This window comes from Alternaria novae-zelandiae, assembly GCF_023758075.1.
Source record: "Alternaria novae-zelandiae strain BMP 2774 chromosome Unknown scaffold_7, whole genome shotgun sequence".
NCBI classification, from domain to species: Eukaryota; Fungi; Ascomycota; class Dothideomycetes; order Pleosporales; family Pleosporaceae; genus Alternaria; species Alternaria novae-zelandiae.
Window position 1 is genome coordinate 144,231 of NW_026056967.1, and position 15,721 is coordinate 159,951.

The 15,721-nt window shown below is 52.5% G+C and overlaps 5 protein-coding genes across 5 annotated transcripts; 3 read left to right on the top strand and 2 right to left on the bottom strand.

The window, feature by feature from the left end:
• Positions 1 to 4,570: 4,570 nt before the first annotated feature.
• On the bottom strand, positions 4,571 to 5,871 carry J4E88_004056 (uncharacterized protein; the record flags this gene model as incomplete). Its single annotated transcript, XM_049397704.1, has 3 exons — positions 4,571 to 5,340; positions 5,391 to 5,674; positions 5,726 to 5,871. The coding sequence occupies 3 exons, from the start codon at positions 5,869 to 5,871 to the stop codon at positions 4,571 to 4,573; spliced, it is 1,200 nt and encodes a 399-aa protein (XP_049256149.1).
• Positions 5,872 to 6,150: 279 nt separating this feature from the next.
• On the top strand, positions 6,151 to 7,389 carry J4E88_004057 (uncharacterized protein; the record flags this gene model as incomplete). The annotated part of the gene is made up of 2 exons (XM_049397705.1): positions 6,151 to 6,424; positions 6,479 to 7,389. 2 exons carry the CDS (start codon positions 6,151 to 6,153, stop codon positions 7,387 to 7,389), a joined length of 1,185 nt encoding a protein of 394 aa, XP_049256150.1.
• A 452-nt stretch (positions 7,390 to 7,841) lies between these two features.
• J4E88_004058 (uncharacterized protein) lies at positions 7,842 to 8,527 on the bottom strand (the record flags this gene model as incomplete). The annotated part of the gene is made up of 2 exons (XM_049397706.1): positions 7,842 to 8,072; positions 8,132 to 8,527. 2 exons carry the CDS (start codon positions 8,525 to 8,527, stop codon positions 7,842 to 7,844), a joined length of 627 nt encoding a protein of 208 aa, XP_049256151.1.
• A 429-nt stretch (positions 8,528 to 8,956) lies between these two features.
• NPL4 (nuclear protein localization protein 4) lies at positions 8,957 to 11,057 on the top strand (the record flags this gene model as incomplete). Its single annotated transcript, XM_049397707.1, has 4 exons — positions 8,957 to 8,968; positions 9,017 to 9,213; positions 9,260 to 10,724; positions 10,773 to 11,057. 4 exons carry the CDS (start codon positions 8,957 to 8,959, stop codon positions 11,055 to 11,057), a joined length of 1,959 nt encoding a protein of 652 aa, XP_049256152.1.
• Positions 11,058 to 11,586: 529 nt separating this feature from the next.
• RFC2 (Subunit of heteropentameric Replication factor C (RF-C)) lies at positions 11,587 to 12,892 on the top strand (the record flags this gene model as incomplete). The annotated part of the gene is made up of 2 exons (XM_049397708.1): positions 11,587 to 11,691; positions 11,750 to 12,892. The coding sequence occupies 2 exons, from the start codon at positions 11,587 to 11,589 to the stop codon at positions 12,890 to 12,892; spliced, it is 1,248 nt and encodes a 415-aa protein (XP_049256153.1).
• Positions 12,893 to 15,721: the final 2,829 nt, after the last annotated feature.

Here is a 15,721-nt window from a genome sequence, read left to right on the forward strand (position 1 = left end):
GCTGTCCATCCGGCGGCATCTTCAGGCGGTGCCGCAGGCGACGGCGTCGACGCCTCGCGTGCTTTTGACATTTTCACGTGGCGCTCCCAACACGGCTGATACTCCACGGCTTTCTACTATGGCCTCTGAACGCCGAGGTCGATGACACTTGACGACTGGTAAAGGTCGAGACCCTTTTACAACCAAGTCGCTTCATTCGCTCTCACATGTCAGCGCGATGTCGGTCCACAACTCTGGAATCTGGCATTTGGGCTGCAGTCCACAAACTTCTGTCAGCCTCTACAGAACAGACTTTGACAGTTCTCCACTCCGTCACCGATCATAGGTTGTACGCAAAACTCTGCCTCATCCCCGCTTTCGAGCGCTCACAGCACGTAAGACGTTCCACTCGCGTGTTGAAAATTATGTTCTCCGCAGCAAGATGCCGAGTACTGTCGGTTGCTGTGATAGAAAGAGACGTCTGGGACCTAAGCATGTCTGAAGGAAAACCTGGGCCCTTCGTGCCGGGCTCGAGTACCATGGTAAGAGCGAAACCGGCACTTGCATTACATGAACGGCGTCGGCAATCTTGTGAAAATTAGATTCACATCCGACAGTCCCCACGTATCAGCATACACGGAGCAGACATTTTACTACCATACGTAAATGTCGGTTGTAACCAAGCGACTACGCTGCGCTAACGCACGCGCAGTGCAAGCACCGGGTGAAGGAATTGCCGTTCGTTGAGTTCTAGCGTGAACGACTGCATTGCAGTAGCAGGCGCGACAGCAGTTCCCCGCCCGCGAACGGAAAGATGGGTTGAAAACGTTGCATGTTGGCCGTATTACCTCGCTGCACACACTTTCAGCAGGAGAACCGAGCAGTTCGTATTTTGCGACGGCGCCGTTGACCGCGCGGCACTTCCACGGCCCGACATCCTCGTACCTCGACGCTTTGCGTTTGAACACCCGTCCAAGCCTATCGTACTTACGTCATGTTGCTGGACAGTAGCTGTATGCGCATCGGTTGAGAAAAGCATGATCAGTCGCTTGAACACTGCTTTTATCAGCCACCTCCCTGTGGAGTCTGTGGCTTTGACCTCGGTGTGGCTCGTTGATAAGCAAAAAGCACCACACGCGGAGAAAGCACAGAGGAAGCACAGATACTGCTCATAGCTGTACGAACTCGTGTTGCTGCCAAGGGGCAACTCCTTCGCGATCTTGCTATTATTGACAACGGCGAGGCTGGCATGAATCATGGAAGGAGACTGTGCGCGATGCGGAGAAGGCCATGATGCGGACTTTGCTCCTGTCTTGACAACGGTCGATACGAAAACTTCCGGTGGCATCGTGACAGTCGATGCGTCGGCTCCCCCTATACAGTCTGTGTTCTTCAAAGGCCTCAATACGTGGCTATAGGCATGGATGGACATGAGTCGATAAACGGAAGACTATTAATAACCATCGGCTTTAAAGTCGTCGCCGATGAACATGGGATAACGTTTTGACATGTATTGGCAGGAGAACATCAATTTGGCAACAAGACAACACAGACAGAGCGAGGCTCGCTTTCGCACACGGCATTTCCATAAGAACGCTTTGGGGACTGCATGTCTCTGGTGTGCGTGTATTGCATCGGCTTTTCCAAATCGGCAGGTCATCAGAAACACCCGTACCGTTTTTGGATACGTGGTGGGACACGCGGGCTGGAACTGGCACGCATTTCTTGCTAGCCTTAAAGCGAAATGCAGACTTGGTTCTCACATGGGATTAGCTTATGCACAACTTTTAGAGAAAGCAAGGTCAAAATTGAGGTATAGACAACACAGAGGGCGAAGAGTGGAGAGAAGGCTTGGTACTCCTTCGCTACAGTCGTTCTATACTCGCACCCTCTCATGAAATCTATACATACGCCATTTCGCCCAAGCAACTATGTCACCGAAGCTAAGACATACAGACTTTGATCTTAGTGTACTGAAGACACGAGTCTCATCTTGAAATATCATTGGTGAACTTGGCGGAAACGTCTCATGGTATGGTACCGTCGCTTTTTTGTTGGACAGCTCGCACGTAAACTTTGTGCCTGTATCTTTCGATGATTGCAAGCACCGCTGAAGTAGAGAAGCAATGGAAAACAGTAACGAGAGAGCTTGTGTACTGAAAGCCTCCGAGCCGCCGCGTGGAATGTGTCTTGTGTTGCAAGTATGTTTGGAAAGGCCCCGAAATAACATAGTACTGAACATGGGGAACAAGACATCGTCTCGGTTCGGTATTTGAGAATCTCGTAGAATGGTAAACCCCGCGGGTGGAGGCAACACATCAAATTGACACTGTCGATTTTAGGAGGAGGCGGAAGGACCGCAGGACATACGTAGTAGCGGAGTCCATTTCAGAGAAAATACCACATCGCAACTCGATGTTATCGTTTTGGAAAAAGTCACTTTTGCTGTTTTGACCGGATGTTGTGAGAAAGAAGAGTTGTAGCAAGCAGAGAGGGTGTTTATACCCCTTTTCTAGCTCTTTCCCGCTCATGTATCGCTCCCGTTGGACTTTCAGTTGCCGAAAAGCTGAATTAACCCGGCAGAATGCTTCTACGGCGGCATACAAGAGCTGTGATGATCTTTGGAGTAGAATACTAAACAGCGGTCATAGCCGTGTTATAGCGAATGTTTGAGTAGCAAAATCCGGCCAGCAAAGCGCTCCGCCAACATTTGTCGGTAATAGTAAAATTTTGAGTAGAGCTGTGCGCTCAGGTTCTTCTCATGTCTCTGCAAGCACCGTCTTTTAGAAAGGGGAAGAAGGCGGTATAGTTGAAAGTCGCTGGAAGGGAGGAAAGCAGCTCTCTTTTATATTGTGGACTCCCGCTAAGAGCACCAAACATGGGAAACCAGTTACTGGTTTTGAATATGCGGAGCTCTTTGATTGTGTGAAATGTTATCGTAGGACTTTGATTGCAGTCATGTACTGGTTCTGCAAGATTTTCAGGGGAACCTTGGAAGGCTCATGATAGACATAGATCTCGTTTTCGATATCCAGGAAGGAGGGGGGAAAGACATGGAACTTTGGATCCCACTTTTTGATAAACAGAAACCACAGGTGCAACACATCAGTATGACACTCATGCGTTTTTGTTCCCGCGAGGGATTAATAGTTGATTGGAAGAGAAGTAAAAGGTCGGCGAAAGACGGTTCATATAGACACTCGCGAAGCGCGTAACCAGAAGAAGAAGAACCATCGGCTAGTTTTTCGTTCTTTTTTTTAGAGGCAGGTAGCTGTGGCCATCCTGGTGAGCCGATAACTTCCAGTCCAACCGCCGATTTGGAAAGGCGGGCAGACGCCGAAAAGTCATTGCGCGTTGTAGTATTTCTCTTCGTTAGACGAGAGAAGGCGCGACAGAACTCCATAATAGTGTGTGAATGGGACTTTAAAAGAGAAGCAGGACAAATCCATACTCTTTTGGTAATGAGGTTTTGATAAGAGGTAGGACTGGTATGTTGGAGTAAGAAAGAAGAGAAGGAAAGCAGCAGTAGATAGCTTTTATACAAGCGAGAGCAGTCCATGTTCATTCTCGTCAATTCATTGTACAATACGCGTCTCAGCTCTCTCGATCATGGGGGGTGCATATGCGTCTTTTGGTAAAGAGCAGAGCAAGTGCTCAATCACTCCATGCACGACTACTTTCTTGTTTTTGAACTGCAGGCTCTGTCGCAACGATGAACACATCATGCTAAGTACGCCAGTTTTGTAGGAGATCATACAAAGTGATCCGGTTTGGTTCGGCGCATACAAACGATGCCGGCAAGTTTTGGGAATGGTGGAAGGCGACCTTGGGAAGGCGAAACATGCGCGCGGACGGTCGCGCTTTTGGAAGTTGACACATAGGACATATCCGTCTCGCAGGATGTTGTTCGTTTATCAAAACCCCTTCTTCAATCTTTTCATATAAAAGAATGGAAGCTGGTCTTTGGTACTTGCGAAAAGTATTGATATGAAAGAGGGGAAGTGCAACGGAGTGAAAATCTGAACTTTTCTGCTGGAGCAGAGCCATGCGGCAATGCCTTGCATGTTTTTGGAAGGACTGAATCTGATGAGACGGCACTTCTTTCGGTGAGCTCATGGAAAAGTGGCCTGTTCTTTTTTCGACGAAGAGAAAACCAAGGGAAGTTCTGGAAGGAAGATACGCGTCATTTCGCAGTCCTCGGATGTAATTTGTAGGCGTTCGATGAGCAGAAGAAACATGCCCGGAGAATCAGCATTTTTGGAAGAGATGCGGAAGGCAAGACGCAACTCATAGATGTGGGAGTTCATCATTTTGGAAAGATGAGTACGAAGTGCATAGGAGAGAGCAGAAGCACAACGACCAGAGAGAATTTATATAGACACAGACGACCAAGACGGGACGATGAGAAGTGATGTAGAAGTCCAGCATCCTTCCCCCACTCAGAGCAGTCTAAACACCTACAAATGCCGCTCAACGTGATCACATGACGCAAGCAGACGCTACCCACACAATGAATGACATGACGTGATATCTAATCGCTCAAAACGCCCTCGACGCCGGGTATAACGCTTCAAGTCCCATCATTCAAGATCTACGGCCCGCCCTTTGGAGACTGACGGAATTCCACAAAATTGTACGGTTGTGCAGTCACGCCCACGTAGCGACCTTGTTTGGGGTCGTACACAGCGTGTACACTGACCGTGATCTTCGCTCGCTCGCCGTATACCTCGACGAGGCCCATCACCACGAAGGCGCCGCGCGGAACCGGGTGCGGGTATGGCTTGAATGTTCTGCGAAAGTCGGCCTGGAATTGTGATAGGTCCAATGTGAACTTCTTAGGATCGATTGTGACGCGGTCGAGGTCCTTGGTAGCGCCGTCGACGGGTCCGACGGAGGGCGATGCACCTGGCTGCTGGGTAGGTGTCGCAGACGTGGAGAAAGGCCTTGTGGTGACGCTCGTCGTGGGGTTCGCCGATGATCGCGGGTTGGCGCTTATTCTCTGAACGAGCTCCTGGACAGTCTCTGTCTTCGATTCTGGACTCCAGCCCATATAGACTTTGAAACCTTTCCACGAGCTTCCTAGTTTGCTCGTTGTGTTGTTGTATAGGGCCTTCGCTGCCTCCTTGGGATAGAATAGCCGATTCAGGCGGTGGTGAACAGTGCTGTCGACTGGTCGAGTTGCCTTCCGCAACGTTCCATCCTCCAACAGCTCTATCCCGGGCTGTTCGTATTCGTCGGGCGTGGTGTCTGGAAACTTGACCTCAATCCACACTTTGCCTTTGCTCGTGTCGATTTTGCCGGCTTTTGCGACGAGAATTGGGTGCTTGGCGAAAGCGTTGCGTACTCTGTACACTAATTCTCCTGTCACGTTGTCAGTACATGAACGACATGCTCGGACAAGGATATCGTACCTCGTATCTTGTCAATCCTTGGACGGTCTGTCGCCAGCTTCTTGAACTGTTGCCATTCTGGATCTGACCCTTTCCAAAATCTCTTCGGCTTTAGCCTCGAAAAGCCGGTGGGTATGAATAGTATAGGGTCGTATTCTTCGTCGTCGTCTTCGTCTTCATCGTCTGCTTCTCGGCCGACCGTTGTCCACCCGTCGTCGTTGACCTCTTCAACTTCAACACTTACGCTAATGTATCTCGAGATTCCGTAAAAGGCCAATCCGACTGCGACGGCACCGACTAATCGTCTGTGGACAGTTAGCACGTGGAAAGTACAGGGGATGTGTGAAGCGACTCACGACCTGCTGAGGAATGGTCGCCCTATACGCACTCGTTGTATTATGACTCGCTCGTGGCCATCTCGTGCTGCCGATCGGACTATACGCGCATGTGGTATCCGGTTCAAGAGGGAGAAGTTGCGCCGAAGCACCAGTGGCGTAGCCATTGGTCTGGCGCAGGCGGAAGCGAGTGTTATGAGAATGAGGAACGCAAGATCAAAGAGAGAGACATTTAGGTCTGTCTGGAACAAAGAATGCGCGTGAAGCTGTGCAGCGTTAACAAGTGAACGCGGTTGATAGCGCCCCACGGGTTGTATCACTGATAGTTGCGGGCGGAGGTGAGGCAGGTTCGGCGCTAGTTCCGTCTAGGTCGCCGCGCAGCTCAGGATGGCGATGATGCACCTGCATCATCGCGGAACGTCCTCAACTCCATCCTCACCGCCACCATGAAGCTATCCGGCGCCTTTGTCGCCTCATCGCTGTACTGCACCGTCCTTGCAGCTCGCCCCACCGTCAGTCCCGAGACAGCGCGTCTGATCATCGCCCAGCGCCTGGGCCTATCGCGATTCCACTCTGTCGAGCACCCCGACGCCGAGACAATCAGACACATCAACACGTATGGAGGAAGGCACCAGAAGCTGTTTGGCGCAGACGATGCAGAGCAATCCAAGGCGCACCTGCTGATGTGGGTGGAGGGCGCCGAGCAAGATGAGGCAACAGGTGGGCATACGTGACGACAGCATCGCGAAGGATACGACTAACCCGAGCTCTCAGTCATCATCAACGATGGATCAGACCGCACACACGACTTTGCGATATCGAGTGCGCCATCTATCGAGGACAACCAGCGCCTGGTTATGGACTTCATAGCACAAGCCAAGTCGCTGCCGGAACTCTCAGACCCCCAGCAACGGACATACACGTCCAACTTCGACATTGAGTCGGCGCTCCCACCGAACGAGAAGTCGGACGCTTACAATGGCTACCTCAACATCTGGACCACCGGCACGAAAGACGACCTATCGACCGAGCAGATTGCCCAGGTGCTGAGCAGCGTCAACAAGAAGGCCGAGGAGACGGGCTTCTCCACGACTGTCGTCATGATGCCGCGTTCAGCCAAGTCCAAGTCCAAGCGCGCTGCCCAACCGTGGGGCGCCTACGATGTCCCCTCCAAGGAGGCCCGCCGCCAGAACCCCGAGGCAATCCTCTCCTCGCAGCCCGTACCTGCTGTCTCCAAGGTGCCTGACCTGGAAGACTTCCCCGTCGTCATTGCGGCCGACAACAAGAAGGGACCTGTTCGCGGTATCCTTCCTAGCTGCTTCAAGTCCATGTCGGCTTGCGAGACTCAGACCCACAACTGCTCCAGCCACGGCGAGTGCAAGCTCCTCCACAAGGGACGTGGATCCGGCCCCGGTCAGGAGACAGTTGACTGCTATGGATGCGCCTGCGCCGCTACGGTCGAGCACAAAGACGGAAAGGGTATGGAGGGCCAGAGAAAGGTCACCTACTGGGGCGGCCCCGCTTGCCAGAAGAAGGACATCTCGGTTGAGTTCTGGCTCTTTGTTGGTGCCGGTGTCACTCTGGCCTTCTTGATCTCTGCTGGTATTGGTATGCTCTACAGCATGGGTGCCGAGGAGCTGCCCAGTGTCATCGGTGCCGGTGTCAGCGGTCCCACAAGGAAGTAAGGGGTTGCTAGATGTATGAACTGGTGGAGACGAGGGAGACGGAAGATCGAGCATTGTATATCTGGTGTACGACAGACAGTCTTTGTTAGTTAGCAGTATGGGGCTTGTACTCTATGGGATAATGGCGTTTATAGCACTGCAATTTAGCATTTGAACAAGTTGATACAAGTTTGACAGAGTTGATCATCTGCTCAAGTCCACTAATTCGACCGCAAGCGATGATGACAATATGTTGATTCGCTCACGTAGCTACTGATGTGTAGCTGTCCAGTATGCCTGTCAGATGTCTCAGACGCCATGTTCCTGAATACATCAAAACCGAACGGCTGAGACATATCACAGGCGTAATGGATAGCTACACAAATGCTGCAAAGGCCATGACCCTATACATCTTCAGTAACCCCATGTTCAACCCCTAGAAATAAACGCGCATCATCACAGCTTTACACTGCTCATGCCATGGCCTTCTCCACTATTACACCATCGTCGCTCTTGGCCTTCTCCTCGTCCAACTCCTTCATGAACTCGGACTGGATGCCAGCCCTGCGGTTCTCCCACCACTCCTTCTCCGCTGGTGCCTTGGCTGTGATCTCACCGAGACGCTCGCGGATGTGGTTGTTCTGTGCCATTTCTGAAGCGGATTGGAATATGGTCTGGCCCCAGTTCGGTGCGAAGGCATTGGCCTGTCTCAATGTCAGTCATGCTCAAAGAATTGACTTCAATCTAGATTCTCAGGACTCACCTCGTTGACGACATCCCTGAGTTCCTCCTCGATCTCCTTCTCTGCCCGCTGGAATCGCTGCCACAGATCATCGCCCACGCTACCCCTCTGCAGCAATGCCTGCAGCGCCTGCTTGGCGTTTCTTATCTGAACAATCCTATGTATGTCCTCTGTTGCGCGACGCAATAGCGCAGCCTTGAGTACGCTGTCCGGCACCTTGGGTTCGTCCATGTGTAGCAGGGAGAGGTAGACATTGCGCTGGAGATGTGTGGGGAACCAGGGTTCGAGGGATGCGGCGTTGGCGGCTTGACGCTTGCGGTAGAGGTTGGTGAAGACAGTGAATGATCCGGCGAGGATACCGATGTAAGCAATGGGCACGGTAAGCATTACCCAGTCGACCATGTCGAAGGGCCACATGGTGAATGTTGTGTGGGTTGTGTGTGGGTTGTTTGCGCGGAATGTGAAGAGGTATGACAAGCTCGCGATGCGATGCAGGCGCTGACGTTAGAATATGAAGGAGCGACGGTGTTCTCAGTAGTGAGATATGGGGTAGGTGAAGACCAAGAGGGAGGGCGAGTCGCTGTTGTCTCACTTATCGATACATCCGAATATCTGTCCAGTTCCGCGCTCGACTAGCGTCCTTCTAGCGCGTCTGCGTCATCCATGTCCGCTCCGCTACAGGCGCCTTCTCGAATCAATCACCAACACCAACCAAGGTTCACCACTGCACCTCGCCTTTGTCTACTTATTTCTTCCGGTCGCGCTTCCCTCCCAAACCTCCTCCCTACAGCCTACCACCTGCATCACCTTTATCCACTCCACCACGAAATTCATAGCGTTCCGATCATGATATTGAGGGTATGTCTTTATGCCCAATGCAGGTGATATCTTACTCATTCGCACCAGTTTGTTAGCAAAGACGGCCAGTTCCGGTTGACGGTACAGCCCGAGGACACCTTTTCGTCGATTCTGCCCCAGGTTGCCGAGAAGCTGCCCAAGAATGTCGACATCCAGAGCATCAGTGTTAGCAACAAGCCGCAGGGAGGCGACGCGAGGAAGCTTGCTGGCCTTGAGGGCGTAAGCTTCAAGCAAGTGGGACTATCGTATGTAGCTTACCCAAGCTCGTCTTCACAGCTAATGATACCGTAGAAACGGCGCGCAACTCTTCCTGTCCTTTGAGGAGCAGTCTGCGGCACCGAACGGCCATGCTGCACCTTCGACCGGCGGCGCACGACTGAATGGCAAACCCGTCGAAGAGATGAACATGGGCTCCGTCCCCATCGGCGATGCTTTGCAAACTATAAAGAACCCATGGGAGGTTGTCAGGCAGTCCCCGCTCGACGACAGGCTGGATAGACAGGATGGCAAAATCCCCAGGAAACGCGACGCCCGCATGTGTTCCCACGGGCCCAAGGGCATGTGCGACTACTGTATGCCCCTCGAACCCTACTCGCCCGCATACCTCGCCGAGAAGAAGATCAAGCACCTCTCCTTCCATTCATACCTCCGCAAAGTCAACTCGGCGAAGAACAGGCCGGAGCTCGGTAGCTCGTACATGCCACCGCTGACCGAACCCTACTACCGCGTACGCCCCGACTGTCCATCGGGACACAAGCCGTTCCCAGAGGGTATCTGCACCAAGTGCATGCCTAGCGCCATCTCGCTGAAGCCACAAGAGTACCGCATGGTAGATCACGTCGAGTTCGCCTCGATACAGGTGGTGGACGATGTGATCAACTTCTGGAGACAAACGGGCTGTCAGCGACTGGGCTTCTTGTACGGCAGGTATGAGGAGTATACTGAGGTGCCGCTGGGGACAAAGGCTGTTGTCGAGACCATCTACGAGCCACCGCAAGTCAACGAGGCGGACGGCATCTCGCTAGGCGAATGGGAAAACGAGAAGGAGATTGACGAGATCGCTGCACAGTGTGGGCTGCAACGCGTGGGGGTGATCTTTACCGATCTCCTCGACGCAGACAAGGGCGACGGCTCTGTCATCTGCAAGCGACACATGGACTCATACTACCTTTCCTCCCTAGAAATCTGCTTCGCAGCACGGTACCAAGCAAGATACCCCCGGCCTTCCAAATGGAGCGACACTGGACGACACGGCTCCAACTTTGTTACGTGTGTAATCAGCGGTGATGACCAAGGTCAAATTGGGATCTCCTCATACCAGGTTTCGAACGACGCCGTTGAGATGGTTCGTGCCGACATCATCGAGCCCTCAGCTGAGCCATCGGTGATGCTCGTCCAATCGGAGGAAGACAACGAAGCTTTGAACCGCGCGCGATACATCCCCGAGGTTTTCTACCGGAGGATTAACGAGCACGGTGCGAACGTACAAGAGATTGCCAAACCCGACTTCCCCGTGGAATATCTGCTTCTCACACTAACACACGGATTCCCTACTCAGCCAAATCCTCTCTTCACTGGTGGCAAGTTCCCGATCGAGAACCGCGAGGCTATGGGCGAGATGCCAGAGATCTCACATCTTGGCAAAGCTCTCAACGCCAGAGCCAACGGGCTGGCGCTCAACACGACCAGCGGCCTCAATGCCATTTCGAATTTCCACATGCTATGCTTTATTCATAACCTCGGCATTCTGTCAAAGGTGCGTCACTGCAAAACTGCATGGATATTTTGCTAACTGTACGACTAGGACGAAGAGTCATTGCTCTTCAAGGTAGCATCAACGCACGACACCTCAGAAGGCTCAGCGCTCCAACATACCGGAGGCTGGGCAACCCTTCTGACCATTCTCAAAGAAAGTGGTGAGCGCCCCCCGAAACGTTCCTATCAATCTTCGCCCCAATCCAAGTCGGCCAGTAGGGGGGCTGCAGCCTTAGACCACACCCGCGGTACGATGCGACAGTCCTCCTATGGCTCAGATTCCGATTCAGTACAGTTGGCTAAGAGGGTAAAGGGGGTTAAGCTTGGGAAGTAGATTAGTCTAGGCTAGTCACACTCCTGGGGCGCGACCTCTGACACCATAGGTCTGTAATCCGAGCGACAATGGAAACGCGCATGAAGTCTGGCTGTGGTGGGCATACTGGTGGAGTTGAGGAGCTTGGTATGAGCGGAGGTGCATGCATTGTCTGGCGTCGTCGCAGATTTCTAACATCTGGTGATCGGTCGAGAAGAACCAAGATGTGCAATATGACCGTTGAACTGTGTTGTTGACATCTTCTGCCGTGAGACATGTCCGAAATCACCGATTGCTCTATGTGAATCGCTCAACTTATCTGAATTGTTAATATAGACGTGTGTTGTGGAAACTTTATACGGTATCTGAATCTTCGAGCATGATTGAGGAATGGCGAACTGTTTTACATGCCGCGATGATGATGTGGTTAGAGAAAGAAGACCTGGTCTGTGCAGAAACGTGAGTTCGCGGTCTCGCGTCGACGCGTCGCACTTTAGCAGTCCAGCTCAACCCCAACCCCAAACACCTCAATCTCCACACAATCACCACAATGGCCGACTTCTTCAACGTAAAAGCGAGGCAACAAGCCGCTGTAAAGGCCAGCTCATCAAAAGCGCCTACCACGAAGCAAGAGCCCAATCGCATGCAACCATGGGTTGAGAAATAGTACGAACGCAACACCCAAGCACACCATTCCGCACCCTCACTAACAGCATCACAGCCGCCCCAAAACCCTCTCCGAAGTAACAGCCCAAGACAACACGATCCAAATCCTGTCCCGCACCATGCAATCCTCCAACCTGCCGCACATGCTCTTCTACGGCCCGCCAGGCACAGGAAAAACCTCCACAATCCTTGCCCTTGCCAAAGAACTCTACGGCCCCGAACTCATGAAATCGCGCGTCCTCGAACTGAACGCCTCAGATGAACGCGGCATCAGCATCGTACGCCAAAAAGTCAAGGACTTTGCGCGCCAGCAACTCAGCGTAGCGCCCACCTACAACGTCATGACGGAAGACGCGAGCAGCGGCGAGACAAAGACAGTGCGGTACAGAGATAAATACCCGTGTCCGCCGTTCAAAATCATCGTGCTGGATGAGGCGGATAGTATGACGCAGGATGCGCAGAGTGCGCTGCGTAGGACTATGGAAACTTACAGTCGCATGACGAGGTTCTGTCTCGTGTGTAATTACGTTACCCGTATTATCGATCCACTCGCGTCGAGGTGTTCGAAGTTCAGGTTCAAGAGTCTGGATCAAGGAAATGCGGTTAAGCGCGTTGGCGATATCGCGAGGCTGGAGAATGTGCAGTTGGAAGAAGGGGTTGCGGAGGAGTTAGTGCGGGTCGCAGATGGCGATCTGAGAAAGGCGATTACGTTTTTGCAATCCGCGGCGAGGCTCGTGGGGGCTGTCGTCCAGGCTCAGGGTGCGGGAGGCAAAAAGAAGAAGAAGGTCGTTGCTGAGGAGGACGAGATGGATATCGATTCTGCGGCGACGCCAGCTCAGACACCTGCTGTTTCCCTCCCTATCATCGCTGAGATCGCGGGTGTGCTACCGCCAGCTACACTATCCTCCTTCAGCGACTCCCTCTTCCCCAAGTCCTCGGCTACCAAGTCGATACGCTACAACGAGATTGCCAAGGTAGTGGAGAACATGATTGCAGAGGGGTGGAGTGCGTCGCAGACTGTGGGTCAGTTGTATGAACAGATCATGTATGATGAGAGGGTTGAGGATGTCAAGAAGGTTAGGCTGGCGGGTGTGTTCAGTGAGACGGATAAGAGGCTTGTGGATGGTGGGGATGAACATCTTGCTGTGTTGGATTTGGGGGTTAGAGTTGCGGGGGTGCTTTGTCTCTGAGGGAGTAACGGTGCTGTCATGGGGGTTGTGTCTCTGTAAAGCATACTGCGTGCGGGACATGGAGAGACGTATTTGATGGAACAGTAGCACTCATAGTAGCGTCTTTATTTACAGGATCAAACAGAAAGCTACATTACATTCGTATCGTATCGTGTGGGGATATCTCGAAAAGGATATACAAAGAATAAACATGCGAAAGCACACGTTGTACTCCCGCTCAAAGCTCGTCGTATAGCGCTCAGCGCACGGAAGCCATCATCTCGTCATGCGGTCGCGCCCAGTCCGCCCAATATCCAGAAATACTCCGCTTTTTTACCACACACACAACTCCAGAAGATACCCGTGAAAAGATGAAGAAGAAATGCGGACCGATCGCAGCGTAGTCTCATCAACGTTCAGTAGCGTAGTCGTAACAGGCTATGCGAAGATGCAAAATCCAGCTCCAACACTGAACATGGCGATTGCGGCCAGTGTCTCCGTCCTGACCGCGAATCTGTTGCCAGTAGACGGTGAGTTCGATGGCGTAGCTGAAGCGCTGGCTGAAGTTGCAGAAGACGCTGTGGGTGAGGCGCTCTCTGAGGATATTTCAGACGACGAAGGCGACACTACATCGGTGATTGTTGACGCCGACTGCGATGTCTTAGTAAGTGTGGTCTGCGATGTTGACATCGACGTCGTAAGATAAGTATCGCTGGCGTTGGGAGACGACGACGCGGATATATACGCAGACGCAGATGCGCTTACAGAGGAAGACACGGATAGCGACGACAAAGATGATGAGGCAGAGGAGGAAGCACTCACCACCACCGTATCCGTACTCTGCGTCTGACTCACAACACCGGCGCCCGCTTCCGACGTCGCAGCCGCAGCAACGGGATACAGCTCCGGTAACAGACTCTTGACATCTCCGGGTAATTTCTGGTACCAATTTGGCTCCAGATCGCCTGTTGGCATGGGGGCGTTGGGGCCCGTGGGCATAGCTGTTTTGAGCACTGATAAGACCGAGAGGAGTGTTGGGTTCATGGTTGCGGGATCGATGGCGCGGTCTTGGAGGTTGGGGAATTGGATTGCTGATGCGAAGGCGCCGGTAGAGGCGAAAGCCATGAGGATGGAGATGGACTTCATTGCTGTGTGGAGGTGCGCGGTTTGGGGGTGATTGATATGATGTTCAGATGGGTTGGCGTGGTGTTCGCGTGGCGGGTAAAAGAATGTGGGGTGATTGATTTTTATTTGGAAGGATAATGAACGAGCGTGGATTTCCAGCGAGAGCGAGTGTCGTGAATATAGTAGGTTGTTGTTGACAAACAAACGCGTGCAGTGGAGTCACTGCGATGCACGACTGCGAGCTTTTTGCGCGATATGACGTCGAATCGGGCGGGGAAAGAGTGCTCGGTCCCTCTGTTCAGTTTGACCGTTTGGGACGTTGAGAAAAAGAAAGTATCGTTGGGAACTGTTCGGTCAAGTCGTTATGTACCCGGGCTTCCTGAGCCGCCGTAGAAGTAAGAACAGTTGTATGGCGCTTTGCTGGCGAAAGTTTGAGATCGCAAGACCGATTGGAACATGCAAAATTGTCTTTCACTGCGCTTGTAACCGTTTGAAATGGGGCAATACGATGATGGTGCTGCGCGAAGCCGTGTGTACGTCCAATGAGTGACCAAGTGACGAGAAGTTTGATAAGACTCTGTGTGACTGTGCCACAAGAAAATTAAGTGACCTTCTGACGAAGACGCGGGTATGAAAAACGAAGAAGAAGATGCGAGATGCGAGTTCCAGCGCACTCGAAAGAGAGATGATCAAAGCAAGTGTTGAGATGCCTGGTAAACAAAAGCAATCCGCGAACCAGATTTGAAGCTGAGGGGAAAATTACCGAGCGACTGGGTAGTTTGGACATGACATCTGAGGCATCGACCAACCCCAGCAACATACGTTCCGTGTCGCAGCCTTACCTCAGATGCGAACTCTCTAATGATACTCGCCCCCCTGTGCCGTCGGTTGTTGCAAGTTCTGACGTTGCTTGCGCGCTAAGCCTCACCATGTCGGCGGCCATTGAAACATGCTCGTTGTTTCGGAACATTTCACGAACCGAAACGTGCGACGCCTGACGAGTACTCATGAGAATAAGGTACGGCGAGGGCACTGTTCTTAGAATAGTTCTTGCGGAGTGGCAGAAGTTTCTCCAGTGAGTGAAGTCCAAGTGTTGGCGCACATGCGCGCGATGGAAGGTTTACAAGAGACTCGGCCATTTTTGAGCCATTTGCCGGCGGCAACATCGTGTCACTTTGGAGCCATCTTTCGGCTTTCTGGTCATGTCTTCTGTCTGCTCCTCGTTTGGGCTGCATCAAGCTCAATTCCACAAGGGGGGAAATAGAGACTGATCGAGGAAAGGCGCATAGTAGGACGAGTAGGGAATCGGAGATTGTGAGAAGATGCAGCTAAAAACCACCTCATCGCGTGTCAGCGCTTTGCGTTCAATATCATGCGCTTCTGACTGGCCCCATCCATCCGTAGACGGGAAGTTACGCGTCCAGGAAGCCTTCTCCCGAGCAGTCTTCACATGCGACCCGTCCCAAGCTGGAGGTGTGCCGTCGGTGGTTGTGGACTCCGGAGAATGGAGAGAGTTGATGCGAGCGCAAATGAGATGGAAGACCAGGGTTCCCCGCGGAGGTGCTATCCCAAAGCAGACGAACCTCGGCATCCCTTCCCACGACGCCACGCATGATGTTCGCTCAGGTACGAACGTGACAGTGTGCGATTGTCGACTAAGGCAGGTGCTAATCCACACGGCGTCTCTGGATAGGCTTGGTGCTTGGGCGACCGGCATATAAGATG